General features: G+C 41.7%; 2 protein-coding genes across 2 annotated transcripts; both read left to right on the forward strand.

Annotated features, from left to right (window-relative positions):
* Positions 1-2,745: 2,745 nt before the first annotated feature.
* On the forward strand, positions 2,746-6,058 carry LOC121721153 (C-C chemokine receptor type 5-like). The gene is made up of 2 exons (XM_042107848.1): positions 2,746-2,956; positions 4,301-6,058. Exons 1-2 carry the CDS (start codon positions 2,923-2,925, stop codon positions 5,353-5,355), a joined length of 1,089 nt encoding a protein of 362 aa, XP_041963782.1. The 5' UTR covers positions 2,746-2,922; the 3' UTR covers positions 5,356-6,058.
* Positions 6,059-13,463: 7,405 nt separating this feature from the next.
* Positions 13,464-16,076, forward strand: si:cabz01093077.1 (C-C chemokine receptor type 2). Its single transcript, XM_042107137.1, has 2 exons — positions 13,464-13,672; positions 14,869-16,076. Exons 1-2 carry the CDS (start codon positions 13,668-13,670, stop codon positions 15,917-15,919), a joined length of 1,056 nt encoding a protein of 351 aa, XP_041963071.1. The 5' UTR covers positions 13,464-13,667; the 3' UTR covers positions 15,920-16,076.
* Positions 16,077-16,289: the final 213 nt, after the last annotated feature.

The following is a 16,289-nucleotide window of genomic DNA, read 5'->3' on the forward strand; positions in this document are numbered from 1 at the left end:
GGCAAATCAGACTTACAATTAGATGAACACTATCAACTGATATTAAAACACAAGCTAACTAAACCGAAACCGAAGGCACATAAACAGAGACCAAATGAAACACAAAAATAGACAGATAAATCAAAGTGAGTGCAGGGCAGAGAGGAGGCAGAGGTAGAAAGATATAATTAAATTCAAATTATATTTAAAAATTCAACAGCCAAAACCAGAGAGAGAGAGATAAAGAGGCTGACCGAGATTAGGGCCTTTAAAAAGAGGGTAGGAAAAGAAGAGAGAGAATTTGGGGTTTTCCCAAGTGACCGACAGCAGATTTTTTTCATTAAAATCAGTGAATAATCCTGATAATCGTGCAGCTCTATGCTGAAGATGTGATCTTGCCACGATTTCCCCATCACTGTATTGTACCTAAAGAAGGGGAAAGGCTAAATTCAACATTTCTTAGAAATTCACTTCAGGGTTTAGTATGGTTGTTGTTGTGATCTGAGTCATGTTTCACTATTAGTAAAATAGGCAGGTATGGCCAGGCAATTGAAATGGCAACACTTTCATTACTTTTTTATCAAACTCAAACTACCATTAGCAGTTCGTTATGAGATATGAAAGTAAGAGGAATCAGTCAGCGGAGCAGAAAAGGACCGTTAGAAAAAGAAAAAATGTTTTACTGGTTCATCCCAAAAACATATCTCTCAAAAATACCAAACCTGAGCTATTTCAGCAGTCTGCCGCACATGATGAGGAGAGTAGCATGGAGACTGAAGCATCAGAATGTGAGTAGAACAGGCCGTGTGTCATGCTTTAGGACAGGACTATTCAACTTCTGCATCAAGTGGGCCAGATAGGAAAAATACTAGGTCTTTGTAGGCCACTCAAAGTATGATATGGCTAAAATGACTCCTATCAGGGAAATGTAGATAGATAGATACTTTATTGATCCCCAGGGGAAATTCAAGAGTTTAATGTCTTCTCGTAAATGGAGAATGAGTGTGCGCTGAAAACTTTCATTGCCCATTGATTGAAGATTATTACGACCAATACAGTGGTTGACAATAAAAAGGTAGAGGCAGATTGACCTCCACTTTAGCGTCACTGCCAGCATGTTTTAAATCCCCCTTGCATTTGTGTTAAAGCACAGATCTCATCAGCTTCATTTCAGTCACAAATTCATTTTGGGAATAAAGTCAAGATGAAAAGTTAGTGTGAGAAAACTGTGGTGTGAGGGAGTGAGATGTGTCAGTTGTGTTTATTATAGCATACACATGGCAGCCAGATTTGAGGGCAGATTGTGGGCAACAGAAAAATTTAAGCAGGCCGGATCTGGCCCACGGGTCGCTAGTTAAATAGGCCTGCTGTAGGAAATGTGAAATACCTAGAACTAACTACACTCTTAAAACGAATGTGTTGAAAACAACACAACTTGTTGTTTTTAACACATCACTGTGTCCATATAGGGACAACACAGTTTGTGTTGTTTCCTTTTTTTTGTTACACAAATGTTGAAATAACACAACTTGCGTTGTTGTTTAACACATCTCTGTGTTCAGATAGGGACAACACATTCGTTAAGAGTGTAAAGATGTTAATATATATAATCTGTTAACCCCAAACCGGGATTTTAATCTTAGAATCCTGCTGCTGGTTTTACCATGTTTAAGAAGTTGACACGAAATGTATCTAATGTGCTATTCGGAATTTTAAATGAAAACTGGTGTATTGAAAATGTAAGTGTGCTTCACTGACATGTTAAGTCCTGGAGCAAAATAAAAGCTTCTCCTGAGAAGCATGTAAATGTTAAAAATGATAATGACTACAGTCTTAAAACGAACGTGTTGAAAATAACACAACTTGCATTGTTTTGACACATATCCAGATGGGGACAACACCAGTTTGTGTTGTTTTCTTTTTTATTTGTTACACAAAATGTGTTGAAAATAACACAACTTGCGTTGTTTTTAACACATCTCTGTGTCCAGATAGGGTGACACATTCGTTTTAAGAGTGTAAATCAGCCTCTCTTTTCTTTTTATTTGTTGTCTAGATTTGATGTTGCTATAGTTACCATAAACAGACAGCTGTCTTTACTCAATGCCATTCACAGTAACTCGAAACGAGGAAAGGGCTTTTGACCTCACAGGTGTAAACCTATGGTTAGTAAATAAGTTGCCAGAATTATAGTACATGTATTTGCATTCAATGTGAGAGTGCACATGTGCACAGATTATCTACATACCTGTACACTGAGTGCACGCTCTTTGACCTGAATACATGCCCCATCTGTTTCTCAAGAAAACGTTTGTAAGATAGCAGCATGCAAGTGTATTATCTATTTATAGCTTGACCACAAGTAGCAGTCACATATTGGCATAATGCACGAGCACATTTGAGACTTGAGATTTGCCATGCTTTGCCATGCTTTTTCAGAAGTTATCCATTGCATCCAGAATTATCTCTTGTAATGAGATATCTCTAATATAGCAAGGAACACCCAATAGAGTAATTATATTTAAACAGGGAATACAAAATAATAATAATAATAATAATAATAATAATAATACAACAAAAAAGCAAGTTTCTGTCTTTCTTATAGGCTTAGGGTTCTTTTTCCTCTAATAAGGTCACTAGAGAAGTCTGAAGGCGTCCTTTGACATCATTTGACATCAGGTTTAGATTGTGGAGATAAGATTTGTTTCATCTTGCCTGCAGGCACGCATCGGCGTGTTAGAGAGAGGCGGGGGAGCCTACCCTCCGCACAAAAACAGGATCTGAGAACAATTCTGCCACAGAAGCTGGTGTGAGAGTCACTAAAAGGACCAAGGACAACACACACATACACTCTCTCTCACACACACACACAGTATACAGACACTCACTTATTCACACCACAGGATTCCATTCACCTCCAGGACAAAGGACAAAGTCAGGACAATGGACTTTAATGACTCAGAAATATACTTGAGCAGTAAGTGCAACATTTAATGTCAGATTTTTTCAGTGTGATTTTTAATGTGAATATGAATGTAATATGAATGCAAAATATTCAACTAATGTGCATTCAACTTTAGACAGAAAGACAAGGAATGTATATTAACTAGGCTTCATGTCTGACATCAAAAGGGGTAGCGTAAAAATGTGGCGGCCATCTTTATCAGCTGGTGTGAAATTGTTTGCCTTAAAAAAATCATTAGACAGCCACTTGGCCATACTCAGATGTGGCAGTGTGTTAGCATGACCCTGTCGTAGTATCTAGTGCTCTTTTATGTGGCCTCTCTCTCATTCACTCTCTCTCTCTCTCATTCACTCTCTCTCTCTCTCATTCACTCTCTCACTCTCTCTCTCTCTCTCTCTGTCACATTCCCTCCTGTTCATATAAACACACATTTAGAGCCACAGTATTTCATTGATGACTTTGTTACCTTATGACTGGTGAAGCAATATTTGCCTCTGCACTGGTGTCTTGTTGAAAATGTTCAGAAACAGCCTGTAGTCTCCACTTTCAACAGCAGAGGGCAGAATTAGTTTACACAATTTGAGGTTAGCTTTTTTTAACCTACATGTCACATTCACTTCTGACTGTGTTTGACCCTCCCACAGTCTCTCTCTCTCTCTCTCTCTCTCTCTCTCTCTCTCACTTCCATTCTCTATCTCTCCATAATACAGACTCCCTCTCTTTCTCACTGTCTGTAATAGAGACTCCCTCTCTCTCTCTCTCTCTCTCTCTCTCTCTCTCTCTCTTCTCTCTTTGTACAAGACCTTGTCAGCATTAGACAGGCCACTTTCAGTATTGCTGTGACTGTTTTAGTTGAGCTGCCCCCTAACCTCTGCACATGTTGTTTACACTATTAAATTGTTTTGCTGTTTCAACCAATATTTGATGAAGGCGCTATCGCGTTAAAACGTTAGTCACCAGCACCAGTGAAAGCTCGGTGTAACTAATTGTGTGCTCCAGTCCTTTTTCTGGGTTCAGTCTTCTAAAGTGGCCCGAAAGTTGTGATTGATTCTGAGGTCCTGCTCCGTGAGCACCAATGGGCTAGAGTGCAAGAGACCCACTTCCTTGAATTGACTTAAAACATCCATTTAGGACATTATACTGTATTTAAAGAAAAACACCTTCAACAAAATTAATTTGTGTAGTTTTTTATTTTTAGGTACTTTTTCATTTGTTGGTGACAAAGTGAGATTATATTACTGAAGAAGGGTTAGAGAAGAGGAGACTTATGAGGGCTTATGAGAGTGTGTGTGTGTGTGTGTGTGTATGTGTGTGTGTGTGTCTGCATGTGTGTGTTTGTGTATATTCTTAAAACAGATGATACTACAGAAAACACAAGCACCCTGGACTACAGTGGCTACTACGCTGAATTGGAAACAGAAGCAGACTCTGGACCATGCCCAACTAATAGCTTGAAGGACTTCAGCCAAGTCTTCTTGCCCACGCTCTACAGCCTTGTCTTCGTGGTGGGGTTACTGGGCAACGGACTGGTGGTGTGCGTCCTGCTGTGGTTCCGCCGTAAGTGCAACCTGACGGACATCTGCCTGCTGAACCTGGCGCTGTCCGACCTGCTGTTCGTCTTCTCACTGCCGTTCTGGGCCCGCTACGCCGCCCTCGGCCACTGGCCCTGGGATGACACCGTGTGCCGCCTGGTCACCTTCCTCTATACGCTGGGTTTCTATGCCAGCACTGGCTTTATGGTCGTCATGACGCTGGACCGCTACCTGCTGATCGTCCACTCTCCGTCCATCACTGTGTGGCGCACGCTGCGTGTCGGCATGGTCCTGATCGGAGCGGTGTGGGCCTTGAGCCTGGTGGCCTCCCTGCCAAACGTCATCTTTGTGGACGTCAACGGGACCGGGGAAGCACACACGTGCGCCTTGGAGATGTCCGCGGGCTCTGCGTGGCGGTCTTTTGAGTTCCTAGAGATGAACGTCTTAGGTTTGGTCGTGCCACTCTCCATCATGGTGTTCTGCTACGCGAGGATCATCCCCACCCTCATCAACTTGAAGACGCATCGAAAGCACAAGGCCATCAAGCTCATCTTGGCCATCCTCATCACCTTCTTCCTCTTCTGGACCCCTTACCACGTGGTCATCTTCCTGCACATGTTGAAGCAGCATGGCTACTTCCTGGACTGCCACCAGATGCACCGCCTCGATTTGGCCATGAAGTGGACGGAGACTATTGCCTATACCCACTGCTGTCTCAACCCCATCATTTACGCCTTCGCCGGGGAGAAGTTCTGCCGGCTGGTGGTCAAGATGCTTAGCCAGTGGCTGCCTCTGTCCTCCATTTCTAGGGAGTTCTCTGAACGCCGGAGCTCTGTCTACTCACGGTCATCAGAGATTACCAGCACCAAACTGATATGAACCACCCTGGTACACCCACACAGGGTTTCAAAAAGACACTGCCTTTCTACCATGTCTAGCAGCCCTTTGATGAGTAAAACTAAAAGTTCAAATAGATTAGTAGACTTCCAGTAACTAAAGTTTCACTTAGCATGTATGATACAGTGATGAATTTATTGTATCCTAGAGTTGTGTGGCAAGTTTTCACAATGACTAACAACAAATCATTCGCAAACAACAGTCATGATGACTCAAACAGCAGCTATCTAGGACCACAGAATGAGAATTCCATGCAGCATGTAAGAGAGGCCTTTCTCCTGGATCAAATAAACCCACTGAGCAGTCTGACTGGGAGATCTCATCATGCCTCATCAATAATAGCTTTCTAATGCTGGTAATGTGTTTGACACATATTCCCTCCTGACTTTTAAATTGGTTACACTTCAAGATAGCTTGATACATAGAGTCCATGTTAATGCCACTGCTTTGTAGAACCAGTAGTGACTAGGTCAAAATCTTTGCCAATGATGCATTGTACAGCATGCTTTAGCAGGAACCTCTACATTACTCATTCAGTTCCCATGCGAGTCCTATGTTCAGATTTGACCTGAACATAATAGGAAAGGTCATTTGTGTTAAAGGGACACCAGGCAAGCCTGATGCCTTTTCTCTACGAAACTCCCCCTCGCTCGGTCTGAAGCTCTTTTCCTTTTCTTTGCGTCTTCTGTCAAGGGTTTTCGCTGCTTCTTCGCCGGCTCTGCCATTATACACACGTTTGCAACAATCTCTAGCATTTCGTTAGCCTGCCTCTGTGCTGTAAACTGATCCTGCTTCGGTCGGCGGGTAGGATACACCGAACTTGCAAGCGGGATATTCTTCCTACAGGCAGTAGGGGCGGGCGAGAGAGCCTTCATTCGCCCCGTAATGAGTCATTTAACCATATACCGACTTACAAAGATGATTAATTAACACGAAAACGTTGCCTGGTGTCCCTTTAATGTGTGGACACATAGAAGCTGGGGATCACAGGACCCCTACTCCACAGCTGAGGCCAGAGCAGTTCATGTCACTATTTGCATTGGTACTTAGAAAATGCACTTCTCAGTACCCTAATGAGGAACTAAGAAGAGACAGCATTCCATATTATACACATACGTATGGACACACAGTATAAAATCGTGGAAATGTATCAGTTGTCAGGCTGGCATCCCACCATCTTTTTCCAATTGAAAAACTAAGAGAATCACATTTGAAGTTACAGGTTACAGGCAGGTACAGGAATGATTTGCCCACTTGATTTAACATTTTTGTAACTTGTCTTAACAATGAAACTAAAAAGAAAAATCAATATTTTCAATGTTTTTTTAAGTAATCGGCCTGTATCTCAAAATTAGAATATGCAACTTATGACTTATTTTGTCAGATTTGGTCACATATGTAATATAATTGACATATGTATGTCGCTTTGGACAGAAGTGTCCTAAATTAATACATGTAAATAGACCTCAAATGCTGTGTTTGAAATGCTATTTGATTTTCACCCCTTTAGAAGAATCAGAAATAGTTGCGGTGGCTCTAAAAATGAATGTGATTCTATACCCTGCTAGGGGGTTTGTCTGGGACCAATCCAGCCGCAGTCAGGTGCCAATCTGGCATTCTTTAGTCATCTGGTAACTGGACATGTATATTATAGAGATGATCAGAGATGAACAAAATCAGAAGCTCATGAAGGGATTTTATTTTATGATCTTATTTTATTGTATATTTTTGTGTGTATTTTGCCTTTATTATAACAGGCCAGCGCCACAGCGGCCCCATGATAAGTGCATGAGTGTTGGTGACTGCAACTGGTGATGTAAATACATAGTGATGAGATAGAATAAAGCCAAAGCAACTATTCACCCACAGGTTCCCAACCTATTTTCAAGTCATAGTAAATATTGGTTCCAATAACAGAGTGTTTCTATATTAAACACATCAATGTATTGTTTTATATATTTTCAATAAATAAAAACCATGTGTGACATAAAGTGATGATCAGTGTGAGTGCTGCTGAGCGCTTCAGATGAGAAATGAGCTGATTGGCTGTTTGGGGAAGTGAGCTATTAGAAAGTTGTGAGGGGAAGTGAGGGGTAGGCTGGAGGTGAAATGCACATCCGTGTCTTTCTAGGAAGAGGGACTGTGTGTGTGTGTGTGTGTTTGAACCACAGAGCAGCCTAGCTACAGCTGCAGAGCTCTCAGTCCCTCCTCTCTACCCCTGTGGTATCATCTGTCCTTCACACCTCACACCTCACACACACATACATGCGCGCGTGCACACACACACACACACATACACACACACACACACACATACACAACCACAAACAAATACACACACATACCCCATGATATGACTTTAGCCTACATAGCCTAACCTATTTGTTACCGTTCATCGTGGCATTTGCTGAAACAAATAGTTCGCAACAACACACGCTGAACTTGAATCAAATATTCTTTAGAACACAGCTGATCAACCGTCTGCTTTCACTTTTGAATGAAGTTCCAGTCCTTGCGTAGTGATATGAAATACCTGAATTAGAAGCACAAACTCCGTTGCCATTGACAGCGGTCATCATTTTTTTCAGAGGTCCTTTCCTCGGAAATAATGACCGCTACAACTTTGGGAAATCCCATTCAAGTCAATGGAGAGTTCTACTTGCCTTGTGAAGAGCCGTGTAATAAAAGGTTCTAATCATCTGGAAATGTGACAAACATGCTTGGACAAAGACCCATGGTTATCTTGCCCCCACGTACAGTATGGAGGATGGTAAGATAGGCAGAAAATTCCATAAGAACCACTGTTGGAGAGTTACAGACAAAGGTATTATCTTGGGGTCACCAAGTCCTCAAAAGTGGCCTCACTGCTAATAGATTATTTAGAGGGCATGCCAGGTAAAAAGCCTGTCCAGTCTTAATTATCAATGTAAACAGCAGGAGTTACGGAATGGTACAGTGACTTTGTCTGGAAGTGTGGTCTATTGTCAGATGAAGTGAAAATTGTGCTCTTTGGCTAGAAACACTTTAGGTGTGTTTGGCGTACATAGAAGAATGGCTATACTGAAAAGAACTCCATGCCCAATGAGAATTATAGTGGAGGGGCTGTGCTATTGTGGGGCTTTTTTATTCCCAAAGGCCTTGGCAACCTAATTAAGGTGCATGGTATCATGAACACCAAGAGAAACCTGAACATCTGAACAAGGACATCTGTCAATCTCTGCCAAGACACTAAAAGTTGGTCATGATTGGATCATTCATCAGGTCAATGAACCAAAACAAATGTCCAGATCAAAACAAATATGGTTTGCTGAACACAAAATCAAGCTTCGGCCATTGCCATCTCAGTCCCCTGATCTAAACTCCATAGGAAAACAGTGGGGTGAGTCAAGGAGAAGAATGCACAAGTGTGTTCGTAAAGACGAAAAAATCCCCGGCATTTTATTCTCCAATTTTATGGGGTGTCATAGGAGAATATTACAAGCTATTTTTATTGGCAAAGGGAGGCTTAAGAAGGTATTACAAACAGGGGTGCCAATAATTGTGAGTGATGTTAAAAATATTTATTTATTTATTTATGAGATTCTCCTTTTTAACTATTAGTTCAAGCTCCACAACATTTAGTCATTTGTGCACATCATAGTAGCTATTTCTCCTTCCTCTGAACAAATTGCAAATGCTTTTGAACATGTATCAGTTGCTTTCTCATGTCAGTCAAAATGAACTATACTTATGGATGCTGAATAGTCGTTCCCAATAAAACTAATAGTCTTCATTTCATTGTTTGAAAAATAAAAAAAATGGTGAACTAGTTATCAAATTCTGTCACAATGCTGTAGAATTGCAAAGAGCATATACAGTAAAACTGTGAAACGTACATATTCAGTGTCTTGTACTCACTTACTCCCCTAACTACAGCAATTTGTAACTTTACTGAAGTTTTCAAATGGCTGTACAAGTACTGTATAGTGCTGTCTTGAGCATTTCCAGGTAGTGTTCTGACCTTTTTTTGCATGGGAAAACACTGAGAGCATGAACTGTCGTAATGAAAAAAAAAAACATGACAGCCATTTGACTATCTTATTCATAAATGATGGTGTCAAGACTTCTCATTTTGATGACACTGGCAGTTTCACTGACTATCCATTTTGAGCAAGTGACGTGCTTTTGCAGGTTATCCACTAGGTTTTGCAGTTTGCACTAATTGTTTTGAGAAATGCACTAACTGCTGTGCAAATGTTAATAGTAATGTGAGAAAAGCACCAAAGCGACTGAGAAAAACTGTAAATTTGCTTCCCCTTAAGGGTGGATTTTTCCTAATTGTTTTCATTGTGAGATTACAATAAATTACCAACACATTTTCTACCGGTTTTTAGTCAACTTTAGCAGCATACACATACACATACACATACTGTACACATACACATACACACACACACACACACACACACACACACACACACACACACACACACAAATATACACATACACATACACATACATACACACACACAAGTTCACAAGTTCACAGTTCATGCTCCCACAAACAAACACACGCACACACACATACACAAACAAACACACGCATACACATACAGTACACACACACACACACTAACCAAAATAAATATATATATATATATATATATATACAGCGGGGAAAATAAGTATTGAACACGTCAACATTTTTTTCAGTAAGTATACTTCCAATGAGGCTATTTTCATCAGACATTAGTATTAACTCTGATAATCCACCCATATAAAAAATCCAAACATTAAAGTCCATAGGAAGAGTTATGTTTAATAAAGTGGAATGACACAGGAAAAAAGTATTGAACACGCCTACTGAAATGTCTTAAATACTTTGTGTAAAAGCCTTTATTCGTAATGACAGCTTTAAGGCATTTCCTGTATGACGAAACTAATCAGTCACAGTATTCTGGTGTGATTTTGGCCCATTCTTTTAAACAGATAGTCCTTTAATATTGAAGATTCCATGTGAATTCTGATCTTTAGTTAACTTCCAAAACTGTTCAATTGAATTGAAGTCATGGGCCTTGATTTCCTTTCTCTGAAACCAATTGAGAGTTTCCTTTGCTGAATGGTTTGGATCATTGTCCTGCTGGAAGGTCTATCGATGTTTCATCCTCATCATCCTGGTGGATGTAAAGATTCTCCCGGAACAAAATGACTCCATTCATCATTCCTTCAACTGTATGAAGTCTGCCAGTACCATGAGATGAAAAACAGCCCACACCATGATACCACCACCTCCGAGTGGTCCTTGGCTCTTGGGCTACTCTTCTGACTATCCTTCTGACTTCCTGGTCAGAAATCTTGCAAGGAGATCCTGTGCATGGACAGTTGATGATGCAGTGATGTTCCTTCCACTTGCAGATAATTGCTCCAATACTGCTTGCTGAAGTTTTGAAGTGCATCTGTAACCAGTTCCACTGATATGTTTTGCAACAATAAGGTTGCAAAGGTCTTGGGAGAGCTCTTTGCTTTTACCCATCATGAAATGTTTCTTGTGTGACACCTTGGTAACAAAAAACCTTTTTATAGCTCACCAGTATGTACTAACCCAGCTTATATCAATTTGCACAGATAGGAGGGATAATTTCTCTAACTACTTATAGGTTCCAGTTTGTTCCTTGCCATTCCTTGCCTTTGTGTACTGCTTTTTCTCAGCGTGTTCAATACTTTTCCCCTGTGCCATTCCACTTTTTTACTCATAACTCTACTTTTGTGTGTATATATATATATATATATATATATATTATTTTATATATGTGTGGATTACCTAAGTTAATATATATATATATTGAAATTGAAATACGAGTATTGAAATATAAAGAGTAAATATTGAAATACGAGTGTTTCAATAAAATGTGTGCAGTGTCAAATGTTTTGAGTAAATGGTAATATGACCAGAGCTGTTTACTTCCTGGTTGCACCCCACCTTGAGAAAAGGATGGCTGCCTCAAAGCTCCAAAATAAAAGGCTATTAAAGTATGTTAAAATAACCATAAAGATTTGTGTACACATGCTCTTTGTAATTATTCAAATGTCTTTGGTGTGTTTACAGAATGAGTAAACATGTTAACGGTCACAATAGTGACCGGTGGGATAGAATGTTGTATCTAGATGCACACATGCAAACAGAATTCTTGTTGTATCTTACACACACACACACACACACACACACACACACACACACACACACACACACACATACACACACCCGATTGTAGTGTAATTCAAACTCTGGTGTCTGCCCCCGGTGGTTAATGTGTGAAATGGACTGGCTGGAAGGCAGATGAGTCAAAGGTCACACAGAGAGTGTGTGTGTCTGTGTGTGTGTGTGGGGAGGGGGGGGGGGGGGGTGCAGGGGGTGGATTCTGGACAGAGAAACTCTGTCGTGTCACTCCAAACCTTCTGAGTCACACTGGAAAAACCAACATGAGTGTGAAAAGTTTTCATTGTTTTTGCAGTGAAAAACAGAAAAACAGAAAAACAAGCTTAATCTGAAAGTGTGAAATGTGTGTGTGAAATGTGTGAAAGTGTGATATGTTGATACTTGATGGAATGTACAGTATGCCTGTATCCTGGGGTGTTCACGCCTGAGCCCTATCTGGTAATGTTACATTAAAGAATGTGAAACCACATTCCACATCCAGGGTCTGGGTCCAGATCATCCTCTCTGAGGACTGATATATGGTGAACTTGTGTATTATGCTTTATTGTATTATTTATAAATTTACATAGAAATAACACTGTATCAGCATTGTTTGCTCACAACAAAGTGTTCCCCATACACATATCACAGACGATTCACATGAAGTGTGAGGGAGAAAGTCAGGTACAGTACATGGTGTTCGGTCATATAGACTAGTTCTGACATGATCAGATTATCATCACACTTGAATCAGACAGAATTTGCAGGAAGCATACACAAGCAACAGTGAGTATACCACAGCTTCAGAATGTGACACTCAAAAACAAACTTATCAGATCCTCAGATCATTTTGATTCATTCATCATGAGCAGTTATGTAAATAAAATCACAGCTGATTCATAGGGAATTTATTTTTAAGATGTTTTCCAGCAACACTTGACCAAATAACTGGACTGTTACTCCAAGTGTGACAACACAAGTGACCTTTAATATTTCAGTGATGGCATAGTATGGAAGAGAACAATTAATTTGGATTGCAGTCCCTTTTCCCATCTATGACACAATGTGATCAATTTGATAAGACCAAGACAGATGGTAAATCATGTTTGAAATTCACAAATATAAAAGGACCCAACTCCCCTGCTATGCATTTTTGCTGTCAGAAAAACTGCCATGGGAAAATTCCTGTCTCATTTTTCCAGTAAGTATTTGCCAAAACAAGCGATAAAGGTGAGAAACTATAACGTTTCTGAAATTGAAATACCACAGTCAGTGACATTAAAACCTGCTGTAAAACCCAAGAGCTTAAGCCACATGTTACTCTAGTTTCTCATCTTCCAAACTGTATGTGTTAACCACTGATCACCACTTACAGTCAGTATACTGCGTTTTTGTAAGTAGTAAGTAGTGCTTACAAAAGCAAAGCAGAATGAATTTAACATTTGGCCAAAAAAACAGTTGTCTTAAATTTTTCTCTAAGCCTCAAACCTCTGCTGTCTATCAAGTATCAAATCACCACAGATATCAAGATGACTGTGGAGTGGTTTCGACTCTGATCATGGGGCAGATTTGCTGTAGGCTCACAAGATCACATCTTCTCTGAAATCTACACTGATATTTGGGGTTTCTGTCCAGACCACTACAGCTTTTGACGTGCTAAATTTGGAACAGTGCTGTTTTGGTCAGTGACATCTGCACTTTTTTGTGGTGAAATCCCCTTCGGCAGTGCTAACTGTTAGCCACTGTAGGTGGTTACTGGATAGTATCTGTGTGGGGGGTACAAGTCTGAATAAAGCCAACATAAAGAAGGTCAAAGTTTTGTCAGAGCAGCAGTGTGTGTGTGTGTGTGTGTGTGTGACTCAGATGCCTGAATGAGAGATGGGACTGTGCCATAAGGCATTACACACCAGTGTCACTGCCGTGCCTCACAACAAGCGAGTTTGTGCACAGGAAAACCCCAACCTTCTGATGTACGATGGGTAAGATAGAGCAAGACTGAGAGAATGGACTTCTTACAGGAAATGTGCATGGCTTTGTTGCAGACAAGGAACGGAACTCACTAGTCACTGGCTCTTCATCAGTAGGGAGTCTTCAGACCTGCCAGGTAACCAGAGACAATATGAGGTGAGTCCTTCTCAAACGTCAGATCGGATCAAATGTCTGGAATAATGTCAGGTGATGTTGAATATACAAAGTAATATGCAGAGTTGGAAGGGCAGAGGGAGAGTAGTGATTGAATTTTCTTGACCGATCAGTGGCCTCCCACAACTAGTCTGAAGGAGTTACAATCCATGTGCTCTGTGTCTGGCCTGTCTTCTCAGCAGTGGTGGTCTTATCAAAACCACAGTACAGTGATTGGGTGAAGGATGTGTGAGAGAGAGGGTGTGCTGTGGAATGTAAAAGTGTGGCAAGTCCTTGAGGGTCGGTCTGTGGTGGGATGTGGTTGACGAGAGTGAGAGTGAGAGTGATGTTAATGCTGTTGTCACATAAAGAGTATGTAAACAGTAGTAACACAGAAATAGAATAGAATAAATCTAAATGATTGGAGGCGACAAGTCAAGGAACTTAACAAGGGACTTGGCTATATAATCTTTTTATTGATGTATTGCACCATCACCTGTTAAAGTATCTACCAACGCCCCACTCTCCCTTTGAAAAGGAGGATGTTTCTTTCTTTTCTGGAGAGACACTTCTTTCTTTTATCACAGTAATATAGAGGGCAATACATTCTGTTGTACAGTAGTAGAGAGCAATGAGTTAAGTGTGGAGGAAGGCATGAGATGTGGAAAATTAAGGTCTCACTATCACTTGAGTCGTGATAGAAATTAAGTTTAGTTTACTTCACACTTCAGCTCCATAACCGGATGGGCGTATGGGTGTCATTTTTGTTGTCAATGCGAAATTATATGTTTTGTATGATTTTGTTTGTTTGTTTGTTTATTTTACTATGAGTCTACAAAACTATGAGAAATAACTATACTATGAGAAATAACAATAATTATAAAAAACAATGTATTTACCAGATTTACCAAACTAAATAAGTAGAAAGCTCCCGCACACTGTCTTCATTTGCAATTGTAGCTTTTAATTTGCAACGTTTCGGTCAGATGACCATCATCAGGCAAAAAAAAAAAAGCCTGATGATGGTCATCTGACCGAAACGTTGTAAATGTGAAGACGCTGTGGGCCTTCTCCGACGCACTTGTCCCAAGGAGGTGTGCAAAAGCACTCAACATAGAAATGGCAGCTTTTGAGACATTCAGGATGTTGCATCACCTGCCTAAGCATTCTACCCATATCTTTGTCCCTCGCTGTTGCAGTACCATGGTGCTTCCAACCACCACCACAGAGTACGACTATGACTACTCCACACCCTGCTTCCTGGACACAGCTGACTCGCTGGGGACGGCCTTCCGCCCGGTGCTGCTGTGGGTAGTGTGCGTGGTAGGCCTGCTGGGCAACGGGCTGGTGTTGTGGGTCTTGGCGTTGCACCGCGTTCGGACCATGGCCGACGTGTGCCTGCTCAACCTGGCGCTGGCTGACCTCCTGCTCGCCCTGCTCCTGCCCCTCTGGACCCGCGCGGGCGTGGGCTCGGACTTGATGAACGCCGCCCTCTGCAAGGTCACAGCCGGCATGTACCAGCTGGGCTTCACCAGCGGCCTGCTCTTCGTCACGCTCATGAGCCTCGACCGCTACCTCGCCATCGTGCACGCCGTGGCGTCCTCCGCCGTGCGCAAGCTGCGCTACAGCGTCCTGGTCAGCGCCGCGGTCTGGGTGGCGGCCGCCGCACTGGCCCTGGTCAAGGCCCTCTTCACCATCAGCGACGGCGATGGGGAGTGCCTCGTGCATTACCCCACCAAGACGTGGAAACTGGTGCACAACTTCACGGAGATCTCCGTGTGCCTCGGCGTCTGCCTGCCCACCCTCACCTTCTGCTACGTGAGGATTCTCGTGGTGGTGCGGCAGCAGCGTAGCTCCAAGAAGAGCCGCGCCGTGCGCCTCATCTTCGCCATCGTCTGCGCGTTCACCGTCTTCTGGGTGCCCTACTACGTGGCCGTGCTCCTGCAGACGCTGCATCTCGACCTGGACCTGTGGAGCTGGTGCCAGATGTCCCAGCACCTGACGGTGGCGGTGGAGGTGACGGAGATCGTGGCGCTCACCCACTGCTGCGTCAACCCCGTCATCTACGCCTTCGTAGGGGAGAAGTTCAAGAAAGGCTTCGCCCTGGCGTTCGCCAGGCATCCTCTCTGTGTGAAACTGTGCCCTCTGGCCTACACTGTCACAAACACTTACTCGAAACCTTCAGACAACGACACCTCAAACACAGCTGTGTCTTCAGCACGCTTGGAAAACGTAGAAAAGGACTATTGATTATGAAATATACTGTATATAAGTGAGTGAGTGAGTGAGTGTGTGTACTGTATGTGTATAATTGTAATAGGATTTTCTGTATTGTTCTTTTTATATATTTGAGAATGTTTTATCAGATAATGTATATGCTATGTATATAATAAATCAGAATATAATATACTGGGTAAACTGCTTTTGTGGTTATGTTTTAGCTCTCAAATAAGGATGCTGTGTTGACCTGTGACGTGATCTGTTCCAAATACAGCTTCTCATTGTGCATTTGCCACACGTGTTAATCTAAAGCAATTTAAAATCTAGAGGATTTTCAACTGAATATGATCCAGTGACCACCACTGGACAAAAGAAGCAACCTGAGGACCACTGTTGAAAA

Source organism: Alosa sapidissima, chromosome 10 (assembly GCF_018492685.1).
Source record: "Alosa sapidissima isolate fAloSap1 chromosome 10, fAloSap1.pri, whole genome shotgun sequence".
NCBI lineage: Eukaryota > Metazoa > Chordata > Actinopteri > Clupeiformes > Clupeidae > Alosa > Alosa sapidissima.

Excerpts from the sequence above, each read along its gene's own strand:
- LOC121721153 (XM_042107848.1), top strand. The coding sequence starts at position 2,923 with ATGGACTTTAATGACTCAGAAATATACTTGAGCA. Across the intron at positions 2,957-4,300 it reads CTCAGAAATATACTTGAGCA|ATGATACTACAGAAAACACA; the intron begins GTAAGTGCAACA and ends TTCTTAAAACAG.